General features: G+C 41.3%; 1 protein-coding gene across 2 annotated transcripts in view; it reads right to left on the bottom strand.

The window, feature by feature from the left end:
* Window positions 1–26,530, bottom strand: part of LOC122554338 (nardilysin-like) — a 115,256-nt gene that overhangs the window by 45,961 nt on the left and 42,765 nt on the right. For both annotated transcript variants that reach the window (XM_043699204.2, XM_043699203.2), the window contains exons 12-18: window positions 20,135–20,255; window positions 12,630–12,688; window positions 5,359–5,413; window positions 5,136–5,240; window positions 3,623–3,746; window positions 2,845–2,931; window positions 2,564–2,683 (exon numbers count right to left, since the gene is read on the bottom strand). In XM_043699204.2, coding sequence (XP_043555139.1) covers window positions 2,564–2,683; window positions 2,845–2,931; window positions 3,623–3,746; window positions 5,136–5,240; window positions 5,359–5,413; window positions 12,630–12,688; window positions 20,135–20,255 — 671 coding nt within the window. The remainder of the gene's footprint in view (window positions 1–2,563; window positions 2,684–2,844; window positions 2,932–3,622; window positions 3,747–5,135; window positions 5,241–5,358; window positions 5,414–12,629; window positions 12,689–20,134; window positions 20,256–26,530) is intronic.

Genomic DNA, 26,530 nt, shown 5'->3' with positions numbered 1-26,530 from the left:
GCTACCTAACAAAGGAGCAGAGCTCCAAAAGCTAGTACTTTCAAATACAATCTGTTGGACTATAACATCGTATTGTATGATTTTTAACTTTGTCCACCCCAGTCCAACACCGGCACCTCCTCATCAAAAATAACCAATGTAATACCTTCATTCAACTCAGGAAGGCAATAGATTGCAGGAAGCTATAGGCTATTAAGTCTATTATCTATCAAAGGGAAATTGCTAGAACCTAAGGACGTTCTAGCAGAACACTCAGAAAAATCATAAAGATCAACATGAGTTTGAGAAAGGAAAGTTAACTCACTTAGATTTTTTGAGAAAGTAACATGCAAGAAGGCTAAAAGAGAACCAGTTGCTGTGATGCACTGGGTTTTCCAAAAGACAAAAATAAAGTGCCATATCAGGGTTCCTACATGCTGGTGCGGGGGATAAAATACTAGAATGGATAATGGATTTGCTAACAAATGGGAAGGAGTAGGGATACACTGGTCACTTCAGGATGGCATGCCGCAACTAGTAAAGTGCCACATGGATCAGTGTTGGAGCCCTAATGATTTACAATCCATATCACTCACATGGGCACAGGAGCCAAATGTCTGATAATAAATCTGCTGATAACACCAAGATAAGAGGGAAAGTAAGTAACAAATAGAAGTAAATATACAAAGGGAAATGGACCAGGAGACTGTGAAAAAAAGTGGCAGATGGGCTACAAGTGGGAAAATGTGAACTTGTCCACTTTGTAACGATGAAAAAAGTACCTGAACACTCTGAGGTATAGAGAAATCTGGTGTGCTGGTACATAAATCATAAAAAGTGAGTACTATTATGATCCTAGCTGATTTATTACCAGACAAGTATAGAGTCATAGTCATAATCATAAGATCACAGACAGGGTCCAAACTTGATAGATCATAATTCTATTTACATTAGTTTTAACAAAGTGGTATCTTGCTGAACCCCCATAAGCACACAATGCTGTAGATCCTGCTTTAACTACAAACTGAAGTTTATTACAAAATGAATGTATATAAAATAGAATAATCTGAATGATCTTATCATACAAATTCAAATGGTTCTGAACATGATAAAAGTATAAACATATTAATGCCAAAACACTTCTTTATAAAATGGAAAGAAAGAAAGAAAGCAACTTTTGTACAGCACCCAAAACATCTTTCCTGGAACAGTTCCAAAAGTACCACGCATAATAAACTCAAATCCCTGTATCCACACCTTGGTAATTTACGTCATTTACGACTACAAAGTAGAACTACCAAACATCTTGTTGTCAAGATGCTCACTTTAATAATCACTTCCGGGATTTTATCCTGACATCTCTGATATGGGATTAAATGTTTCATTTCAAGGTGGTCTAATTCACTAAACCTATCACTGCATTCTCAGGAGCAACATTCTAAACAGTCATCCTGTTGCAAGACTTTACCAACAACACTATCCAAAGATGAAGCTGTAACTAAAAGTCTCAGTTATGGGTATTTCCATTACATTTTTAAAAAATTCTAAAACTCTCTAACAAACCTCTGAGGCCCAATTATTTACCATTCTGATTCACAAATGATTTAAAATAAATAAAACTCCATTTGCGCACAAATCCATTCACTCTGGGGCCAGGCTTCAAAAACTCTTTTTAACAGAAATTGCCATGGTTACAGAAATACTTAAATGTTTTCTATTAAGCTAAGAAACAAAGATAACCCACCAGTTACTAATTCATACACCAGACCCAAAATCACTCCAAATATTATACATACAAATCCCACAGTTTACATCACAGTATGCAGATACAGCAAGTTCCTAGGTATGCAAATGGATTGTTGCTATTTATTACAAGGAAAATGGAATATACAAGTAGGGAGGTTTCACTGCAACTGTATGGATCCTTAGTGAGGCCGCATATAGAATATAGTGCATAATTTTGGTCTCCTTATTTCTAAAAATGATATAATTACTTTAAGAGCAGTTTAGAGAAGGTTCACACAAATCATTCCTTCGATGAGGTGGTTATCCTCTGAACGAAAGCTGGACAGGCTCGGCCAGTTCAGATTGATCTTACTGGTACATAAAAGATCCTAAGACCCAAGAGGGTGAATACTGGAGGGATATTTTCTTTTACGGAGAATAAAACTAGGAGACAGTTTAAATATAACGGGTTTCTCTTCCAGGGAGATGAGGAGAATCCTTTCTTCTCTCAGAGGACTGTTAGTCAGTGGACTTTTTTTTCTCTAGAAACTAGTGGAGGCTGTATCATTTAATTTACTCAAGGCAGAGTCAGATCAATTTTATGGGAATCTAGAGTTATGAGAGGAGACTGGAAATGGATTAAGAATACAACCATATCAGGCATTACCTTATTGAATTGTGAAACAGACTCAACGGACTGAATGGCCTAATCCTCCTAAGTATTACATTCCTACAGATCAGTAATGATCACTTGCTACAGGAAAGTCATCAGTTTTTTAGAATTGTAGAAATGCATGAACTGCTACTGCCCCTTTCACTTACTGCAACTAAGGTAAAAAGAAGAAATCAGGTAACTTACCTTTAGGAATTTGAAACTTGGTATCTTTTTTGTACCACAGGCGACCATTTTTGTTATCCAAAATTTTCACTGGGTACAGGGTATCTGTACGATCAGATTTCTTCAGTGCAAAATCAGTTGCTGAGAAAAAAAAAAGAGGCACCATTAATTTTATTATTGATTTTAAAAATGAATTAATTAAATTATCCTTAATAAACTTCTGTAGTTATTTTTTTTCCCAAAGATCCTATTGTGATTTTATTTAGCTGTAAAGCAAAATACAAACTTTAAAAATGGCTCACCTATATACTTGTTTTCTCTTGGTAGATGAAGAGCACTATTTAATGGAAAGTCACCTGCCCATAAATCAGCCCAATACTTGTCAATGTCTGTCAGCATCAGATGAAAGAAAAAAAGTCCTGTTAAGTAATAGACTGCCTGAAAAAATTATGATTTCTTTACCTCTTCTTAAAGAAGGGATAGACATGTTCATCTATGATGAAATGGATAAAAGAAGCAATGTGCAAGAAATCACAGAGAATGAAAACCATTGAAGACTATTTCAAAACAAATTGACATTATATAAATTGGTACTTTGAATGTGTTAAAGTATTGACAAGTTTTCTCACCCATAGATATAATACAATTTATCAGTAATTTGACATAATATTGAAAATATCTAGTCTCAAGTCAAGCATAAACCCAAACTGGCAGGTGACATGTTCATAACATTTCATGTATGCTAAATCATTTACACAACTACACTCAGGGCATGAAGAACTATATAAAATGACCTACATAAACTGGATCAAAGGGATACTGTAATGCAAGACTTCAACTCAATGGCCTTCTCCACTTGCAACTATCATGTGATCTTATGAAAAAATACACACAATTAAAAACTAAATTTGAAAACACTATTCCAAATGGATTGCTCTGCATAACACCTTCACATCTCAAGTCTACATTTGTTCAAATCCAATGTCATCAACTCCATAAAAAAAAAGAAGCCTGTCTATTCCCTTCATGTCCATACCCTCTAAAAGCACAGATTTCTTGCTCAGACACAGGTCACTTTACCTTCAACATCATATAAAGTGCCAAACCAACGCTCTTTTAGCGTACACTTTTCTTTGTGGTTGGGGGAAAGAAGAATCAGATTTGCTCTCTGTGGAGTGAGAAGGGAACATGCAGCAGCAATGACCTGTCAACAAAAATAAACAGAGAAAATCTACTTTGCATTTGAAGTGATAACTCACCTACATAGCAATATTAAAGCATTTGAACTATCTGAAGTGCTCTGGGATATTCCAAGACGTACAAGACATTTCAGTGCCTCTTTCCAATATTCAATTATTCATTAAAAAACAAATATAAAAATTGTAGTTTGTGTATTCCGTACGTTTAACTGAAATTTTAAATCATATTAGAACATCAATACCCTGTAAATTTATGTATACAAACCATTAAACATCATTCTAAAACAAAATTGACCAATTCATTCAACATTTCTTTAATGCCTGAAAGGTTCAGAATAGCAGTCTGTGCTTTGGAGGACCAATATCCTATGCCATCCAATGACAAAACAAAGATGTGACACCCCGAAATCCACACAGTTGCAAATCGTGGCTGTACAGCCGTTGGAAAACAACAAAGACTAGCTACTTCTATGTTGCTCAGAACAAAAAAAAGGAAGAAATATTCAATGGAAAAAATAAACAATGAAATAATTGCAGATGATGGAAATCAGAAAAAAAACAGAATTTGCTGGAAAGGCTCAGCAGGTCTGGCAGTTTCTGTGGACAGAAATCAGAGTTAACATTTCAGGTTCAGTGACCCTTCCTCAGAACTATTAAGTCCTGATTTCTCTCCACAGATGCTGCCAGACCTACTGAGCCTTTCCAAGTATTCAACAGACTTCTTTTAAATGGAAATATCCCAAGCTCCTGCTTCACACTAATTAGCTAATAACCCCAGAACAATTGTGAACAGTCAAATACTGTTCATACTGCTTTTGAGTGCAGACTCCAAAAATAGATTCTCAAGTACAAACTGCAATTAAAAGCACAAAGTTGCATCAAGGTATTCATTGGAGGACGATCCAAAGCAAAATCAAACAACCTCTATAATGTAATAACTTTCACTTAACTGGTGTGTCAATGGATTGAAGCCAAATAAACCAGAGAAATATTTTGTTTGATGGCAACCCCACATCCTCTAAGACCTCTGTTCTCAAGAAAAAGTTAGCAGCAGCAAAAATATCTTTCTGAACAAATCTATAAGAGGACTTGAAAATTGTTGCTCTACAGAAGTATAAATATTAGAATTCATTTGAAAACTATTTGTAATGTTCCTGAAATTATTGTTGCTTGGGAGGTTGGGAAAAAATGCCTCACCCATAGCACAGCAATCCTGAATTCAAGGCATATTTCCCAGCAGTTTGATAGAAGCAGTATAGAGAAGATATGCTTAAACTAAGTAAAACTGAGACATATAAAGCAATAACTATGGAGGCAAATTCACTTAATAGTAAACAAATTCCTATATACATATTGTATCAATTATATGAAACAATTTACTCTATAACATTTACCTCTGGGTTGTACTCAAACATTAACTGATCTCCTGTGAGGAAATCTTCTTTCCTGAAAAGCTGCATATTTTCACAAACATTTTCTACAAAATCAATGGGATCAGTCTAAGGAAAAAGCACCAAAAAGAAAAAGAACAATAATTTATTTTAGTTCCTTGCTAAATAATTAGCTTTTTAAAAAATGGAGAAAAGAAGAAAGGGAAAGAGAAATGGTACAATATACCTGCTCCTGGTAATGGAATTCATTTTCTTCAATTTTCTGGATCTCACAATAAATTCTAGGGGAAATGAAGTAGCTAAGTTACTTACACCATTATGTATGAATGGATTTATTTATTACTTCCTTAGAACAGAAAATAAAGCAACACTAATGCTTAGTATAGACAGTTCCTACAAATACTAAGCAACATTGTTGCGGTGTTAAGGATCAATCTCCTGTCTATAATAGAACATAGAACATAGAACATAGAAGAATACAGCGCAGTACAGGCCCTTGGGCCCTCGATGTTGCGCCGATCCAAGCCCACCTAAACTACACTAACCCACTATCCTCCATATACCTATCCAATGCCCTCTTAAATGCCCATAAAGAGGGAGAGTCCACCACTGTTACTGGCAGGGCATTCCATGAACTAACGACTCGCTGAGTGAAGAACCTACCCCTAACATCAGTCCTATATCTACCCCCCCTTAATTTAAAGCTATGCCCCCTTGTAATACCCGACTCAATACGCGGGAAAAGGTTCATACTGTCGACCCTATCTAACCCCCTAATCATCTTGTACACCTCAATCAAGTCACCCCTAAACCTTCTTTTCTCTAGTGAAAACAGCCCCAAGTGCCTCAGTCTTTCCTCATACGATTTTCCTTCCATACCAGGCAACATCCTGGTAAACCTCCTCTGCACCCGTTCCAATGCCTCCACATCCTTCCTATAGTATGGCGACCAAAACTGCACACAATATTCCAGATGCGGCCGTACCAGAGTCTTATACAACTGCATCATGACCTCAGGACTCCGGAACTCAATTCCTCTACCAATAAAAGCCAGTACGCCATATGTCTTCCTCACCGCACTATTTACCTGGGTGGCAACTTTCAGAGATCTGTGTACATGGACACCAAGATCCCTCTGCTCATCCACACTACCAAGTATCCGACCATTAGCCCAGTACCCCATCTTTTTGTTATTCTTCCCAAAGTGAATCACCTCGCACTTAGCTACATTGAATTCCATCTGCCACCTTTCTGCCCAGCTCTGCAGCTTCTCTATATCCTGCTGTAACCTGCCACATGCTTCCTCACTGTCAACAACTCCTCCGACTTTCGTATCATCCGCAAACTTGCTCACCCAACCTTCTAACCCCTCTTCCAGGTCATTTATAAAAATGACAAACAGCAATGGTCCCAAAACAGATCCTTGCGGAACACCGCTAGTGACGGCACTCCATGAAGAAACTTTGCCATCAACTACTACCCTCTGTCTTCTTCCATCCAGCCAATTCCTAATCCAAACCTCCAACTCACCCTCAATGCCATATCTCCGTATTTTCTGCAGTATAATGAACTATTACAATTAATATGGTCATAAAAAACCTGTACAAGAGAAGTGATAAAAGAGTCATAGTTCTCATTCTTAATTACTACCCTCGTGTTAAAAAGCACATGTCAATTTCATAGAATCCCTACAGTGTGGAAGCAGGCCATTCAGCCGACTGACCCTCTGAAGAGCATCCTACCCAGACCCACCCTCCTACGTAACCCCTGTAACCCTGCATTCCCCATTGCTAATCCACCCAATTTACACATCCCTGGACGCTATGAGCCAATCCACCTAACCTGCACAGCTTTGAACTGTGGGAGGAAACTGGAGCACCCAGAGAAACCCACGCAGACATGGGGAAAACGTGCAATCTCCACACAGTCGCCCAAGGCTGAAATCAAACCCAGGTCCCTGGTGCTGTGAGGCAGCAGTGCTAACCACTGAGCCACCATGCCACCCATGTCTGGGGTACAAATTGAGCATGTATATAATTTTAGCTACTTTGTATCAGAATGTGACAGACTGGATCTCAAAGAACACAATACATAGAAAATATAAACCTAGAACTTCACTCCAAATTAAACTATGAGATTAGGGGATGGTTACAATATGCCCAAATTAACTATTGTCAAATATAGATCTGTTGCAGGAAGCTCCTCCTTCAGAAATACAGTGACCAATGCTCCACAAATTTCTGAATAGGCTAATTGAAACACAAGCCTCAAATTATTTAAGGAATAGCTGAATTCTGAAGTGGAATGGTGATGTTGGGAAAAATAACATTTTCTTTTGGTTAGATGAATTATTTTTGTAAGTGGGTTTCCTCATTTATAGGGATCTTGTGATTCACTTGTCTGTCTCCATGATTAACACTGAAACATAGAAATAGGAGCAGCAGTAGGCTATTCAGCCCTTTGAGCCTGCTGCGCCACTCATTATGATTGTGACTGATCATCAAACTCAAAATTCTGGATCAATGGTGCTGGAAGAGCAGCAATTCAAGCAGCATCCAACGAACAGCGAAATCGACGTTTCGGGCAAAAGCCCTTCATCAGGAATAAAGGCAGAGAGTCTGAAGCGTGGAGAGATAAGCTAGGGGAGGGTGGGGGTAGGGAGAGAGTAGCATAGAGAACAATGGGTGAGTGGGGGAGGAGATGAAGGTGATAGGTCAGGGAGGAGAGGGTGGAGTGGATAGGTGGAAAAGGAGCTAGGCAGGTCGGACAAGTCCAGACAGGTCAAGGGGACAGTGCAGAGCTGGAAGTTTGAAACTAGGATGAGGGGGGGGGAAAAGGGGAAATGAGGAAGCTGTTGAAGTCCACATTGATGCCCTCGGGTTGAAGTGTTCCGAGGCGGAAGATGAGGCGTTCTTCCTCCAGGCGTCTGGTGGTGAGGGAGCGGCGGTGAAGGAGGCCCAGGACCTCCATGTCCTCGGCAGAGTGGGAGGGGGAGTTGAAATGTTGGGCCACGGGGCGGTTTGGTTGATTGGTGCGGGTGTCTCGGAGATGTTCCCTAAAGCGCTCAGCTAGGAGGCGCCCAGTCTCCCCAATGTAGAGGAGACCGCATCGGGAGCAACGGATACAATAAATGATATTGGTGGATGTGCAGGTAAAACTTTGATGGATGTGGAAGGCTCCTTTAGGGCCTTGGATAGAGGTGAGGGAGGAGGTGTGGGCAGAGGTTTACAGTTCCTGCGGTGGCAGGGGAAAGTGCCAGGATGGGAGGGTGGGTCGTAGGGGGGCGTGGACCTGACCAGGTAGTCACGGAGGGAACGGTCTTTGCGGAAGGCGGAAAGGGGTGGGGAGGGAAATATATCCCTGGTGGTGGGGTCTTTTTGGAGGTGGCGGAAATGTCGGCAGATGATTTGGTTTATGCGGAGGTTTGTAGGGTGGAAGGTGAGCACCAGGGGCGTTCTGTCCTTGTTACGGTTGGAGAGGTGGGGTCTGAGGGCGGATGTGCGGGATGTGGACGAGATGCGTTGGAGGGCATCTTTAACCACGTGGGAAGGGAAATTGCGGTCTCTAAAGGAGGCCATCTGGTGTGGAACTGGTCTTCCTGGGAGCAGATACGGCGGAGGCGGAGGAATCAAACTCAAAAGCCTGTTCCTGATTTTCCTTCATATCCTTTGGCCCCTTCAGCCCCAATTGCTCCACCCAACTCTTTCCTGAAATCATAAAATGTTTAGATCTCGACTGCTTTCTGTGGTAGTGAATTTCAGAGGCTCATTACTCTCTGGGTAAAAAGATTTCATCTTCTCAGTCCAAAATGATTTTCTACGCATCCTTAGACTGAACCCCCCGGTTCTGAACTCCCCTAATGGGAATATTCTTCCGCTGTTTATCCTGTTAGAATTTAAAGGTTTCTATGAGATCCCCCCTCATTCTTCTAAATTCCACGGATTATAATCCTAACAGATTCAACCTCTCCTCATACGTTAGTCCTGCCATTTCAAGAATCAGTCTGGTAAACTTTTATTGCACTCTCTCTAAAGCAAGAGCACCCTTCCTCAGACAAGGAGGCTAAACTCCAAAACAATACTACAGATGTTGCCTCGCCAAGGCCTTGTATAAGAGGTAGCAAGACATTCTTGCTCCTGCACTCTCATCCTCTCACTGTAAAGGCCAACATGCCATTTACCTTCTTGACACAGCTTGCTGCACCTGCATGCTTATCTTCAGTGACTGATGTATGAGGACATCTAGGTCTCATTGCACATTCCACCTCTATCAATTTATAGCTGTTCAGATAATACTCTGCCTGCCTCTTTTTGCTCCCAAAGTGGATTACCTCACATCTATCCACATTATACTGCATCTTCCGTGCATTTTCCCACTCACTCAGCATATCCAAAACATTCTGAAGCATGTCTGCATCCTTCTCATAGCTCACTCTCTCACCCAGCTTTGTCTCATCTGCAAACCTGGAGATAATACATTCAGGTCCAAAAATCATTAATATATATTGTGAGTAGTTGGGTCCTCGAGCTGATCACTGTGGTAACCCACTAGTCACTGTCTGCCATTCAGAAAAAAGATCTGTTTATTCTTACTCTTCTCATTTCCTGACTGCCAACCAGTTTTCTACCTATTTCAATCCACTAACCCCCAATCCCATGTGCTTTAATTTTACATACTAATCTCTCTTATGTAAGACTGTCAAAAGCCTTCCCAAAGTCCAAATAAATCTCATCTACTGCTCCCCCTCATCAACTCTTACCATTTATATGCTCAAAGAATTCCAGACGACTTGCAAAGCATGATGTCCCTTTAATTAATCAATGCTTACTCCGTACAATCTTGCCACTGTTTTCCAAGTGCTCAGCTATTAAATCTTTTATAATAGACTCTAGATTAGATTAGATTCCCTACAGTGTGGAAACAGGCCCTTTGGCCCAACCAGTCCACACCGACCCTCCGAAGAGTATCCCACCCAGACCCATTTCCCTCTGACTAATGCGCCTAACACTATGGGCAATTTAGCATGGCCAATTCACCTGACCTGCACATCTTTGGACTGTGGGAGAAAACCCACGCAGACACGGGGACAATGTGCAAACTCCACGCAGACAGTCGCCCGAGCCATGGAATCAAACCTGGGACCCTGGTGCTGTGAGGCAGCAGTGCTAACCACTGAGCCACCGTACCGCCCCATTAGCATTAGCATTTGCCCCACTACAAATGTCAGGCTAACTGAACTATAATCCCCAATTTTCTCTCTGCCTCTTTTAAAAAGGTTTACATTTGCTAATCTCCAATCTGTAGGAACTGTCCCAGGGCCTATAGTATCTTAGAGGATGACCACCAATGCATCCACTATTTCTAGGTCTACCTGTTTAATTACTCTCGGAAATACATTATCAAGCCTTATCAGGATTCATTGGTCTTCAATGCCATCTATTTCCCCAACACCATTTACCTACTAACACAGAATTCCTTCAGTTCATGCCTCTCACTAAACCCAGTATTCTCCAAAATTTCTAATATTATTTGTGTCCTCCTTAGAGAACACAGAAGTTAAGTAAATCTTTAGTTGCTAAGTCATTTCTTTGTTCTCCTTTAGAAATTGCCCTGTTCCTGATTGCAAGAGGCCTCCATTTGTCTTTATCAATTTTTCTCTTCACTTATCTAACAAAAACTTTTATAGTCAGTTTTAATGTTCCCTAAAAGCTTATTCTTGTACCCTATATTTATTTTCTTAACCAAAGAATTCTACCAAAGAATTTTACTGAATTCTAAACTGCTCCCACTTGTCAGATCTATTGGGTTTTTTTCTGGTCAATTATGGGTGGCACGGTGGCTCAGTGGTTAGCACTGCTGCCTCACAGCCCCAGGTTCGGTTCCAGCCTCAGGCAACTGTGTGGAGTTCGCACATTCTCCCTGTGTCTGCGTGAGTTTCCTCCGGGTGCTCCAGTTTCCTCCCGCAGTCCACAGATGTGCAGGTCAGGTGAATTGGCCATGCTAAATTGCCCATAGTATTAGATGCATTAGTTTGGGGGAATGGATCTGGATGGGTTACTCTTCGGAGGGTCGGTGTGGACTAGATTAGATTAGATTACAGTGTGGAAACAGGCCCTTCGGCCCAACAAGTCCACACCGACCCGCCGAAGCGAAACCCACCCATACCCCTACATTTACCCTTACCTAACACTACGGGCAATTTAGTATGGCCAATTCACCTGACCTGCACATCTTTGGACTGTGGGAGGAAACCGGAGGAAACCCACGCAGACACGGGGAGAATGTGCAAACTCCACACAGTCAGTCGCCTGAGGCGGGAATTGAACCCGGGTCTCTGGCGCTGTGAGGCAGTAGTGCTAACCACTGTGCCACCGTGCCGCCCACTAGTTGGGCCGAAGGTCCTGTCTCCACACTGTAGGAGAAATCTAATCAAATTTATGTGCCTCTTCTTTGGATTGAATATGATCTCTAATTTTCTTTGTAAGCCATGGTTTGTCCTGTTTTACTTTTATGATAGACAGTAATGAACAATTGCCGTAGTTCACCTGTTTAACCATCAGTTGTTTAGGTAATGTGCCCCTTTCCCCAATCTATCATAGTGAACTTGCATCAACATAATTTCCTCTATTTAGATTCAGGACTCTAACCTCAAATAAATATATCACTCTCCATGGTGATAAAAAGTTCTACCATATTGTGGTCACTCCTCACAACAGGACTGCCAAATTATTCCATTCTCATTACACAATACCCACTCTATGCTGGCTTGTTCTCTAGTTGGTTTCTCAATGTATTGGTCCTGAAAACTATCCCACCTACGCTCCAGGAATTCCTTTTCTATGGTATTGCTACTAATTTGATTTACTGAATCTATAATGCAGATTAAAGTTACCTATAATTACAAGTGTTCATTTATTGCATGCATCTCTGTTTTTCTGTTTAATGCCATTCCCAACATCATCCCTACAGTTTAGGTATCTATATACAACTCCCACTAATGTTTTCTGCCCTTCTGTGCTGCTCAAGTCTAACCAGACAGATTCCACATTGTCAGAGGCAATGTCCTTTCTCTCAACTGTGGTAATTTAATCTTAATCCAGTATTTGTAACTCCTCTGCCTTTTCCTTTTTTTCTGCCCTTTCTAATACCCCTCAATATTCAGTTCCCATCCCTAGTCACCCTGCAGTTATCTGTCTGTATTTCTGACTATATTATTCCAGTTTTCATCTATTTGCGCAATTAGTTCATCCAGAAATGGCATTCATCAAAACCAACATTTGAAGAGGGAAATGGGGAAGACATCCATGGGCTGCCAACAATTGGAAACAAATACAAACTTGGGTAACGAGTTTAAAGAAAGATGGGAAAAGACTAGTAGGAACTTGCACACAGAGCATTTCTTTTAATTTCACCAGTAGTTTTCAAATCACAATGGAAGTCATATATTTCTGAAGGATTATATCAGCAATAACAAACAACACTATTAAAAATAACTACCTTTCCTGAGGGCCAAGCTTTTGTAGCATTTTCATGTACTGAAAAACAATATGTGCAACCTATATTGAAAGTAAAACAATAGTCATGAGACAAAATATATCCAATCTATATTTAATGACTTATTTAATAAATTAGCAATACAAATAACTTACTTTGAATTAGGATTGAATGTATGCAATTGTTGGGTAAGAGAGTCAAAATTTTGATATCATACAAATCTAATTTTGTTTGTAGTGCCATTAAACTGAAATCGCCGTTCACATTCTATAGTTGTCAGTCTTAAGGCAATGTTTTAAGAAAACCACCAGTGAAAGTACAGTTGGGTTTAATTAAAAGTCAAGTGAAACCGGATTCACATTAAGTGAGCAAGGTATATCTTTTGTTTTGGGTCTAAATAAAAATAGCCAACTTAGTGCAAATTTGCACTTGAGTAGCAGAGTTAGGTGAAATACAGAATTAAGGGATGGAGAGAAAGAGGTGTTCTGTTGCATTTGTGTTTCTTAAACATTTTCAGACTTGGTTCTTACTTGGTTACAGAAAAGAACAAGTTGGGCAAACATCTAGTAAGAGACTAAGGTTTATTGTGCGAGTAAGGTTCATAACAGGTGATAAACATAGAAACGTAGAAAATGGGAGCAGGAGTAGGCAATTTGACCCTTCATACACGCTATGCCATTCAGTATCATCAGGCTGATCATCAAACTCAGTATCCTGTTCCATTTTCTCCACATGCCCTTCAGTTCTTTTAGCTCAAAGGAATAAATCTACCCCCTTCTTGAAAATATTCCATGTTTTGGCCTCAACCGTCTCTTTGTAGCAGAGAATTCCACAGGCTTATCACACTCTAGGCAAAGAAATTTTCCTCAGAGTCATACAGCACGGAAACAGATCCTTTGGTCCAACCAGTCCATGCAGTGTCCTATTCCCTATCCTTCAACCATGACTCCAGGTTCTATACACACCAGTCATCAAGAGCATACTTCTTGCATCCACCCTCCTAATCCTGTTAGAATTTTATATGTTTCTATGAGATTCCCCTTCAATCTTCTAAACGAAGTGAATTTATTCCTAATCAATCCAGTCTCTCCCTGTGAGTCATTCCAGCCACCCCAAAAATCAGTCTGGTAAACCTTTGCTATGCTCCTTCAATAGCCATAACATCCTTTTTCAGATAAGGAGACCAAACAGCACACAACATTCCAGATGTGGCCAGACCAATGCCCTGAAGAATTGCAACAAGACATCCCTGCTCAAGTCATATAATCATAGAAATGTACAGCATGGAAACAGACCCTTCGGTCCAACCTGTCCATGCCGACCAGATATCCCAACTCAATCTAGTCCCATCTGATAGCAGCCGGCCCATATCCCTCCAAACCCTTCCTATTCATACACCCATCCAAATGCTGTTCAAATGTTGCAATTGTACCAGCCTATACCACTTCCTCTGGCAGCTCATTCCATACACGTACCACCGTCTGCGTGAAAAAGTTGCCCCTTAGGTCTCTTTTATATCTTTCTCCTCTCACCCTAAACCTATGCCCTCTCGTTCTGGACTCCCCCACCCCAGGATAAAGACTATGCCTATTTACCCTATCCATGCCCCTCATGATTTTGTAAACCTCCATAAGGGCACACCTCAGCCTCCGACGCTCCAGGGAAAACTGCCCTAGCCTGTTCAGCCTCTCCCTGTACCTCAAATCCTCCAAACCTGGCAACATCCTTCTAAATCTTTTCTGAACCCCTTCACATTTCACAACATCTTTCCAATAGGAAGGAGACCAGAATTGCACGCAATATTCCAACAGTAGCCTCATCAATGTCCTGTACAGCTGCAACATGACCTCCGAACTCCTGTACTCAATACTCTGACCAATAAAGGAAAGCATACCAAACGCTTTCTTCACTATCCTATCAACCTGCGACTCCACTTTCAAGGAGCTATGAACCTGTACTCCAAGGTCTCTTTGTTCAGCAACACTCCCTAGACCTTACCATTAAGTGTATCCTGCTAAGAATTGCTTTCCCCAAAATGCAGCACCTCACATTTATCTGAATTAAACTCCATCTGCCACTTCTCAGCCCATTGGCCCACCTGATCAAGATCCCATTGTAATCTGAGGTAACCTTCTTCGCTGTCCACTACACCTCCAAGTTTGATGTCATCTGCAAACTTACTAACTGTACCTCTTATGCTCACATCCAAATCCTTGTGGCACTCCAATGGTCACAGGCCTCCAGTCTGAAAAACAACCCTCCACTACCACCCTCTGTCTTCTACCTTTGAGCCAATTCTGTATCCAAATGGCTAGTTCTTCCTGTATTCCATGAGATCTAACCTTGCTAACCAGTCTCCCATGGAGAATCTTGTTGAACACCTTACTGAAGTCCACACAGATCACATCTACCGCTCTGTCCTCATCAATTCTCTTTGTTACTTCTTCAAGTTTGTGAGACATGATTTCCCACGCATAAAGCCACGTTGCCATCCCTAATCAGTCCTTGCCTTTCCAAATACATGTACATCTTGTCCCTCAGGATTCCCAACACCAACGTCAGGTTTACTGGTCTATAGTTCCCTGGCTTGTCCTTACCACCTTTCTTAAACAGTGGCACCACGTTAGCCAACCTGCAGTCTTCCAGCACCCCACCTGTGACTATCGATGATACAAATATCTCAGCAAGGGGCCCAGCAATCACTTCTCTAGCTTTCCACAGAGTTCTAGGGTACACTTGATAAGGTCCTGGGGATTTCTCCACCTTTATGCATTTCCCTCTGTAATATGGACAGTTCTTTCAAGATGTCACCATCTATTTCCCTAGAGTATATATCTTCCATTTCCTTTTCCACAGTAAACACTGATGCAAAATACTTGGTTAGTATCTCCCCTATTTTCTGCACACAAAAGCCACCTTGCTGATCTTTGAGGGGCCCTATTCTCTCCCTAGTTACCCTTCCCCCTTAATATATTTGTAAAAACCCTTTGGATTCTCCTTAATTCTTTTTGCCAAAGCTATCTCATGTCCCCTTTTTGCCGTTCTGATTTCCCTCTTAAGTATACTCCTACTGCCTTTATACTCTTTGATGGATTCACTCGATCTCTCCTGTCTATACCTGACATATGCTTCCTTTTTTTTCTTAACCAAACCTCAATTTCTATACCTACCGGCCTTTCCTTTCACCCTAACAGGAATATACTTTCTCTGGATTCTCATTATCTCATTTCTGAAGGCTTCCCATTTTCCAGCTGTCCCTTTGCCTGAGAACATCTGCCCACAATCAGCTTTTGAGAGTTCTTGTTTAATACCATCAAAATTAGCCTTCGTCCAGTTTAGAACTTCCAACTTTTAGATCTGGTCTATCCTTTTCCATCACTATTTTAAAACTATTAGCATTATGTTCGCTGGCCCCAAAGTGCTCCCCCATTGACACCTCAGTCACCTGTCCTGCCTTATTTCTCAAGAGTAGGTCAAGTTTTGCACCTTCTCTAATAGGTACATCCATATAGTGAATCAGAAAATTTTCTTGTCCACACTTAACAAATTCCTCTCCATCTAAACCCTTAACACTATGGCAGTCCCAGTCGATGTTCGGAAAGTTAAAATCGCCCACCATAACAACCCTATTATTCTTACAGACAGCTGAGATCTCCTTACAAATTTGTTTCTCAATTTCCCTCTGACTATTAGGGGATCTATAATACATCCCAATAAGATGATCATCCCTTTCTTATTTCTCAGTTCCACCCAAATAACTTCCCTGGATGTATTTCCGGGAAAATCCTCCCTCAGTACAGCTGTAATGCTATCCCTTATCAAAAATGCCACTCCCCCTCCTCTCTTGCCTCCCTTTCTATCCTTCCTGTAGCATCTGTATCCGGGAACATTAAGCTGCCAGTCCTGCCCATCCATGAGCCATGTTTCTGAAATTGCTATGATATCCTAGTCCCATGTTCCTAACCATGCCCTGAGCTCTTCTGTCGTCCCTGTTAGGCCCCTTGCATTGAAATAAATACAGTTCAATTTATTAGTCCTACCTTGTCCATGCCTGCCCTGACTGTTTGACTCGCTTCTGTTCTCAACTGTACCAGTCTCAGATCTATCTCTTTCCTCACTATTTCCCTGGGTCCCACCCCCCCACCTTACTCATTTAAATCTTCTCAAGCAGCTCTAGCAAATTTCCCTGCCAATATATTAGTTTCCTTCCAATTTAGATGCAATCTGTACTTCTTGTACAGGTCACTTCTAACCCTAAATAGATTCCAATGATCCAAAAATGTGAAGCCTTCTCCCATACACCAGCTCCTCAGCCTTGCATTCATCTGCGCTATCCTCCTATTCCTGCCCTCACTAACTCGTAGTACCGGGAGTAATCCAGATATTACTACTCTCGAGGATCTCCTTTTTAAATTCCTGACTAACTCTCTGTAATCACTCTTCAGAATCTCAATCTTTTCCCTTCCTATGTTTTGGTTCCAATGTGGACAATGACCTCTTGCTGGCCCCTTGTCCCCTTGAGAATATTCTGCACCCTCTCCGAGACATCCTTGGTCCTGGCACCAGGGAAGCAACACACCATTCAGATTGTTTGCTACTGGCCACAGAAAAGTCTGTCTGTACCTCAAACTACAGAACCCCCTAACACAATTGATCTCTTGGAACCTGACATACCCCTCGTTGCATTAGAGCCAGTCTCAATACCAGAAACTTGGCTGTTCATGCTACATTTCCCGTGCTACTTCCTACATGAATCGATCACCCCCTACATTTTCCAAAACAGCATACTTGTTTGAAATGGGGATAGCCACAGAAAATTCCTGCACTACCTGCCTACCTCTCTTCCCTTTCCTGGAGTTAACCTATCGATGTGACTGTATCTGAGACTTTGTCCCCTTCCTATAACTGCTATCTATCACATACCATTGCTGTTGCAAATTCCACATTCCCTCTAACTGTCTTTCCAACTGATCCATTCGATCTGATAGGATTCACAACCAATAGCATTTATTGCAGATACAACCTGCAGTAACCCGTAAACTCTCCTTAAACTCTCACATCCGACAAGAAGCGCATATCACTCCACTAAAAGCCATTTTTGCTCCTTCACAATCTACAGACCCAGAAAACAACACCGTCTTATTCCTCTCCAAAATACTGGTCCATAAGTGATAAATAGTTATCACTTATATTTTAAGTTTGATCAAGAGACATATCTCAAAAACATATAATCAAGAAAGAACTCACGCTACTCACTACTGCAGACTTTCTACAGGCCACACTTAAAACAATTCACTTATCTGTTTCTGTGCTGTGACTTGGCCCAAACAGTTCCTCCAAGATCAGATGTGAATTTCACTGTTTGATCATTTGCCCAGACGCACTCCAATGTCCAGTGATACATGAATTCAAACAGCAAAGGCAGTAACTGTGCAGGTTCACTGTGGTATCAGTTTCTTTCTCTCTGTACTTGAATCCTCTTGCTATAAAAGCCAACATAACATTTGCCTTTTTCACAACTTGCTGCATCTGTGAGCTTACTTTCAGCGATTGATGTAAGAGAACACCTCGTGTCATTGCACCTCTCCCTTTCTCAATCTATCACCAGATAAAACCTATCTATTTTTGCTACCAATGTGGATAACCTCACATTTATTCACATAAATGTGGATAACCTCACATTTATTCACATAAATCTTGCATCTGCCATATATATGTCCACTCACTTAACTTGTTCAAATCATGAAGAAGCATCTTTGCATCCTACCCAGCTTTGTGTCATATTCAAACTTGGAGATATAGTTTCCTCATCTCAATCATTAATATATATTGTAAATAGCTGGGGTCCAAGCATTGATCACTGTGGTACCCCACGAGTTACTGCCTGCCACTCAGAAAAAGATCGGTTTGCTTCCTGGCCGCTAATGAGTTCTCAATGAATTTCAGTAGACAACCTCTAACCCATGTGCTTTAATCTCTCATGTGTGACCTTATCGAAAGCCTTCTGCAAATCCAAGCAAACCACAGTTAAGTAAGGTTAACAAAATATATAAATACAAAAGAAAATATATAATTGAATAAATTATATCCTGACTTAGAATGCATTATGGATGCCAGGATGTGTAATATGTCATAATCGCATATATAGACTGTAAAATTAATAATGGAAAATAAGGAAATGGAAAATGAATTGAACAGGTATTTTGCCTTTATTTCAAAGGAATGGAGTATAGACATAGCAAAATCATGCTAAAACCTTTTTAAATCTCTTTTTCTGAGGAATGATGCAGTATAAGAGAACATTCACTTGGTTGTTACTGGGTATAGAGAGTTACTCTTACAAGGAGAGATGGGGTATGCTGGGTTAGTACTCATTTGAGTGAAGAATGACATCAGAGCCTATTGAAACATCAAAATTCTTATGGGGCTCAACACGATAGGTTGTTTCAGTTTGTGAGAGATTCTACGACCTCAATCTCAGAGAATGAGATCACCCAGTCAGGATAGGGATGAAGGTAAATTTATTTTCTTCAGGGGCACTGAATCTGCAGATTTACTATAGATGGTTGGGTTGGGTTACTAAGGATATTCGAGGCTGAAATTTAATCATTAAGGGAATCAAGGGTTATGAGGAAAAGGGAGGAAGGTATAGTTGAGGATCATCCATGATCTCAATGAATGGGAGAGCACACTGAGTGAGCCAAATGGACTACTTCTGTATCTATATCTATATCTTATGGTTGTCATAATTGGTATTGCAAAGCTCTGTGAAGTACAGGAATCTCGGAACACGAATCACAAAAGGTTAATATGCAGCTATAGTGACTAATTAGCAAAGCTAATCGCTAGTAATTATTTATCATGTGGGAAAGTGAATACAAAAGGAAGGAGGTTATGCTTCAGTTATATATAAGGCACAGGTAAGACCACAGCTGGAGTAATGTGCACAGTATTGGTCTTATTTAAGGAAAGATGCAAATGTGATGGAGGCACTTCAGAGAAGGCTTAACAACCTAATGCCTGAAATGATTAAGTTAGCTTATGAGGAAAGGTTGAACAGGCTAGGCTGTATCCGCCAAAGTTTCAAAGAGTAAGAGGCGACATGATTGTAACATAAATGATCCTGAGGGCTCACTGTCTAAAAATCAAGGGTCAACCATTTAAAACTTTTTTTCAGAGGGTGGTGAGTCTTCAGAACGATCTTCCTGAAGAGATGAAGAAACCAGAGCCCTTAAAACAAAAGTTGCTATATTCTTGTTAAGCAAAAAAGGCAAAAAATATGCGGGGTAAGCAGGAAAGCAGGTGAGGTTACTATTAGATCAGCCATGATCTTACTGAATGGCAGAGCTGGTCTGGCCTACTCTGGTTCCTATTTTTTATATTTATATGTAACTGAAGTAATTTAGCTGTAATTAATAATTTGTACACCAAAGAGAGACTAAAACATTGTGGAAACATTCTTAAAGGTTAATATAAATGAATAAACAATCACTACTGAAGGCCTTTACCTCATAGAACTGTTGATAACCATCATCAGTTAACGTAATGGAAATGTTGAACACAGAATATGTCGAGTTCTGCTCAAATCCAGTTTCACCATTTCCTCCAAATAAGGCAAGAGCTAAACACCTAGAAAAGATTTATTCTTCAGTATACTATCAGAAATAAGTGCATGCCAGTGATGCTCTGTACGCGCTAGTTCACAGAATACAATGTACCTTGAGTTTTCAATCTTATCCACTGCACCAAGCAGCAGGAAATGGAGGCAGCTAAATGCAGCTAAATCACTATTCAAAAGACACAATTGATTTCTGAATAGAGAATATTTTCTTCTGGCATTTGTACCAGTTTAGCAATATAAAATGCAATTCTTATTTATTTGGGTTCATTAATTCATTCTTAATTCAAATATTAGATAATTGTCTCTAAAACTAACCACCACTAGAATATGGTCACCAACTCAACAATACAAATATTTCAAATTTCACTGGTCGTCATGCTGAAGAAACCAAGGTACTATCAAACAAACAGCCACTGCACAATTCGCTCAGTTACTTCTCTCAAAAAGTGTAGAAAAATAAACAGTCCGTTGATAGACTGAACGATCATAAATTTCACTTCCAATTTCCATCTTGGTCTCACTTGCACCTGGTCCATCTCTGACTCTTCTCTGACTTCTCAGTCTCCATTTCCACAGGCAGACTGTCTGTTAATATTCAGTACAATCCCACTGATCCCCACATCTATCTTGGCTACAATTCCTCACACCCTACTTCTTCTAAGAACTGAATTCCATTCTCCTAGTTTCTCAATCTCCATCGCATCTGTTCCAATGATGCCAGCTTCCACAATGGGGTGTTTCCAACACATTTTTCATTTTCTTCAACTCAGAATCCACACCACTATAGTTGATATGGGCCTTCAGCAGTATTCAATCCATTCCCAGTACTCCTGTCTTCAGCCTTTCTCCTCCCCATTGGAACCTCAAAAGGGCTCCCCTCAGCATCATTTTCCACTCCACAAGTCCCCGTATTCAAAGGATCATCCTCTGCTGCTTACACCACCTTCCGCACAATGCTAATATCAAACACATCGTCCGCTCCCCACCAGGTATTCCACGTGGATGATTCCCTCCATTCGAGCATAAGAAACAGGAGCAGAAATAAGCCATTTGGCCCAATGAGTCCACTCTGCCATTCAATGAAACTCAGTAACACACCGATCTGTTCCTCTATTACTTCCATCACCTCATTCTCCTCCCCTCTCAGCCCTTCACACGATCTTCCCATGCAACCACGGAAGATGTAACAATTGCCCCTTTACTTGCATCACTGTTTAAAACCCTAAACATTCCTTCCAGCTGAAGCTGAGGTTTACTTCTACTTGTTTCAATCTAGTTTACTGCATCCAGTGATCACAATTGAGGCTTCTTCCACAATGGGGACAGCAAATGCACATTGGATGACCACTTTGCACAGCACTTCTATTCAGTCTGCAAGCATGACCTAAACCTTCCAGTTGTCTGCCATTTCAATACAATGTCCTGCTCTCATGCTCACATTTCTGTCCTAGACTGGCTGCAATTTTGTGAAGCCCCATGTTTGCTGAAGGAACAGTACTTCATTTTTCACTTAAGTACTGTACAGCTCTCAGGCCTCAACTCTGTATTCAGGAACATCGAACTATAAATTTTGTCCTCCATTTTCATACTGAACAATTAAATAGCTGCAAGTCATAGAGTCAAAGAGATGTACAGCAGTGAACAGAGCCTTCAGTCCAACTCATCCATGCTGACCAGATATCCTAAACTAATCTAGTCTCATTTGCCAGCACTTGGCTCATATTCCTCTAAACACTCCCTATTGATATACCCTCTAAACACTCCCTATTGATATACCCATCCAAATGCCTTTTAAAATGCTGTAATTGAACAGCCTCCACCATTTCATCTGGCAGCTTATTTCATAGACACACCACCCGCTGAATAAAACACTGTCCCTTAAATCTTTCCCCTTTCAACCTAAACCTACACCCTCTAGTTCTGGACTCCCCAACCACAGGGAAAAGACTTTGTCTATTTATCCTATCTAGGCCCCTCATAATTTTGTAAACCTCTATAAGGTCACCCCTCAGCCTCCCACACTCCATGGAAAACAGCCCCAGCCTGTTCAGCCTCTCCCTAAAGCTCAAATCCTCCAACCCTGGCAATATCCTTGTAAATCTTTTCTGAACCCTTTCAAGTTTCACAACATCCTTCCCATAGGAAGGAGACCAGAAGTGCATGCAATATTCCAAAAGTGGCCTAACCAATGTCCTGTGCAGCTGCAACGTGACCTCCCAACTCCTATACTCAATACCCTGACCAATAAAGGAAAGCACACCAAACGCCTTGTTCACCGTCCTATCTAACTGCGACTCTACTTTCAAGGAACTATGTACCTGCACTCCAAGGTTTTTGTTCAGCAACGCTCCCTAGGACCTTACCATTAAGTGTACAAGTCCTGCTCTGATTTGCCTTTCCAAAATGCAGCACCTCACATTTATCTAAATTAAACACCATCTGCCACTCAGCCCATTGGCCCATCTGATCAAGATCCCATTGTATTCTGTGGTAACCTTCTTCGCTGCCCACTACACCTCCAATTTTGGTGTCATCTGCAAACTTATTAACTATAACTCTTAGGTTTACATCCAAATCATTTATATAAATGATGAAAAGCAGTGGATCCAGTACTGATCCTTGTGGCATACTACTGGTCACAGGCCTCCAGTCTAAATGGCAACCCTCCACCACCACCCTCCATCTTCTACCTTCGAGCCAGTTCTGTATTCAAATGGCTAGTTCTCCCAGTCTTCCATGTGATCTAACCTTGGTAACCAGTCTACCATGAGGAGCCTTGTTGAACACCTTATTGAAGTCCAAATAGGTCACATCCACCACTCTTCCCTCATCAATCCTCTGTTACTTCTTCAAAAAACTCTGATTGCCTAAAAAAAGGCTAATTACGATGAACAGGATAATTAACATCCTTCCATGTGCAGGCAATAATGGAAATTTAGCCTCACAAATTTGGCAATGTCAAATAGGTTAATTCAGAAAGGTAAAGTCTGCCACAAGTGCAATATATGAAGCTATCCTTTGCCAGATTCCTTGCTTTGTCAAATGCTTTGAAGCTTCTGAAACTACATGTCACCATGGTGGCAAGTTCTGGCTACAGCTAGTGTCTCAATTTGCATTGACTGGTTAGAATTTTCCACTCATTGTGATTGATTGGAGGGCATTCAGGGGTCTCCTTGCACTACAGCTTTAGAAACTCTGCTGATCCATTGGCAGGGCACCTGCATCTATAACATATCTATGGGGATGTGGTTATCTTCTATCTTGTTCACATGCTCAAACCAGTAATGATCAGCTTTAACGTGCTTGGCCTCTGAAAGGGGCTGCAGAAGGAAGCTGAGCATTATTCAGCACACCTTGTAAATTATGCACACTGTTTCCACCAAACATTGTTGATGGAAGGAGTGAACATTTAAGATGATAGATAGGACGCTCCAGCAGGCTGCTTTGTTCTGCTTGGTGACAAGCTTCTTGTCTTGTTGCAGTCAGACTCATCCAGGCACATGTATTTTATTACATTCCTGACATGCACCTTGTACATAATGTGCAAGGATTTAGAGAAATCGAGGGCAGGGTTACTCAGCACAAAATTCCCATGTTCTGACCACCTCCTTCAACCATCATATTTATATGGGCTGATCCAGGTTATGTTGTAGTCAATGATAACCCAAGAATGTAATGCTGGAAAAACAGCGCCGGTCAGGCAGCATCCGAGGAGCAGGAGAATCGACGTTTCGGGCATAAGCCCTTCATCAGGAACTATTCCTGATGAAGGGCTTATGCCTGAAATGTCGATTCTTCTGCTCCTCGGATGCTGCCTGACCAGGTGTGCTTTTCCAGCACCACACTCTCGACTCTGATCTCCAGCATCCGCAGTCCTCACTTTCTCCTAGTCAATGATAAGCCGCCAGAATGTTGATGATCAAGAGTTCACTGATGGTATTGGAATGGATCATCTTACAAAGATAGTTAGATTCACTCTTCTTGGAGATGGTCATTACCTGATAACTGTACAGAATGAATGTTACTCCTCACTAAACAGCTCAAGCCTGAATGCTGTCCAGCCCTTGCTACATGCGAGTACAGACTGGTTGGGAAATTATGCATTGAACTGAACATCTAACACAACCATCTGTAACAAACAACCCCACTTCCAACCTCAAGCTAGAGGTTAAGCCATTGATGATGCAGCTGAGGGTAGTTAAAAGGTAGAACTCTGCCCTGAGGAACTTAGCAACGCTTGTGGTCCTTACTTCTGAGCCAGAAGGCCCAAGTTCAAGTCCCACCTGCTCCAGAAGTAATGACATCTCTGAACAAGTTGATTGGAAAATATCTATCCTGAGGAAGTCCTGCAGTAATGACCTGATGCGGACATAATTGCTGTCCATCAACCATCTTCTTTTGTGCTAGATAAGACTCTGCCCAGCTAGAGAGATTACCCCGATTTTCAGTGACTTCTTGATCTAATGCTCTGTCAAATGCTGCTTTGATGTCAACAGCAGTCACTTGGGCATTACATGTGAAGTTCAGATCTTTTGTCCATGTTTGGTCCAAGGCTGCAATGTGTGCAGGAGTTGAGTGGCTCCGGTAGAACCCAAACTCAGCATCATAAACAGGTTACTACCATGCATGGACCACTTAACTGGACTTTACTGATACATTCCATCACTGCTAACAATGAAAAGTAGGGTAGTAATTGACTGGATAGGATTGGTACAGAAGCCTGTAATCAACATAAGCCCATAATTGCCGCCATACCACTCCCTATAGCCTTTTGCAATTCAAAACAAATATGGAGTTGGCCAAGAACTTAGAAAAGTTCATCAAACCTCAGAAGGAATCAACTCGCAACCAACTCAACAGCACTTCATAATTCCTTTAAACAACAAGGCAGGGACAGGTTGGGAGGAGTCCTGGTAACGAACATACTTTACGAGGTTAAGAGAAAGCGTCAGCTGGGGAACAGGAAGTTCCAAAACGGCAACATTTTCATCAAAGCAGCAGTGATTGGATTGAGAGCTGTTGCTTTCCAGGAAGCATAAAAAAAGGACTTCATAATGGCTATCTTGAATGCACTGAGCACTGCTTTAAATGCACAGAGTATAAAGTGGGTTTTTTTTTAATAGAGAGTTCGGTGTAAAGGGCAAGACAGTGGCTTTTTCTTTTCGGTGGCACAGTGGTTAGCACTGCTGCCTCACAGTGCCAGAGACCCGGGTTCATTTCCTGCCTCAGGCGACTGACTGTGTAGAGTTTGCACATTCTCCCCGTGTCTGCGTGGGTTTCCTCCGGGTGCTCCGGTTTCCTCCCACAATCCAAAAATGTGTAGGTTAGGTGAATTGGCCATGTTAAAATTGCCCGTAGGTGTTAGGTGAAGGGGTAAATGTAGGGGAATGGGTCTGGGTGGGTTACGCTTCGGCGGGTCGGTGTGGGATTGTTGGGCCGAAGGGCCTGTTTCCACACTGTAAGTAATCTAATCTAATCTAATCTACCTCCATTAATGGGTGGCACGGTGGCTCAGTGGTTAGCACCGCTGCCTCACAGCACCAGGGTCCCAGGTTCGATTCCAGCCTCGGGCAACTGTCTGTGTGGAGTTTGCACATTCTTCCAGTGTCTGCATGGGTTTCTTTCAGGTGCTCCGGTTTCTTCCCACAGTCTAAAGATGTGCAGGCCAGGTGAATTGGCCATGCTAAATTGTCCATAGCTATAGGTGCATTAGTCAGAGGGTAGTGGGTCTGGGTGGGTTACTCTTCGGAGGGTCGGTGTGGACTGGTTGGGCCGAAGGGCCTGTTTCCACACTGTAGGGAATCTAATCAAAATCAATTGTCTCACTCTTTGCTGTAGTGAGAGAAACTTACTGGTGACAAAGTGATAAGTTATTGGAATTGCAATAAAAAGCTTTAAGCTCCAGTATGGCAAGACAGTTCAACCAAGTGGAATTATCTCATAGGTGTACCTCGTCTTCCAGATGAACACATTTGCAGGAAGTGTAACCAACTCAAGTTTAAATCATTGCTTAACTACACGTTTATGGAGGTAGTCGCACTACAGGTTAGGGTCACATAGGCAAAGAAGAAATTTTAACAGAACTGGCAGATCATGCAGGAGTCCCCTAAGTTGATTTTATTGCTAATCAGTTTTGGATTCTGCTTTGGATACTGGCAAGCAGAAAGTTCCTCAAGGCGTGCAACAGTGGTTCAGGAGGAAAGGAAAGAATGGAAGAGCAACAGCAATAGGAAATTCCATAATCAGGAGATTGGACAGGCATTTCTGTGACAGTAAAGTCCTG

This window comes from Chiloscyllium plagiosum, unplaced genomic scaffold, assembly GCF_037043375.1.
Source record: "Chiloscyllium plagiosum isolate Xiang-an unplaced genomic scaffold, Cpla_swu_hap1 HiC_scaffold_9, whole genome shotgun sequence".
NCBI lineage: Eukaryota > Metazoa > Chordata > Chondrichthyes > Orectolobiformes > Hemiscylliidae > Chiloscyllium > Chiloscyllium plagiosum.
This window is presented reverse-complemented; position numbering and strand designations above follow the sequence as displayed.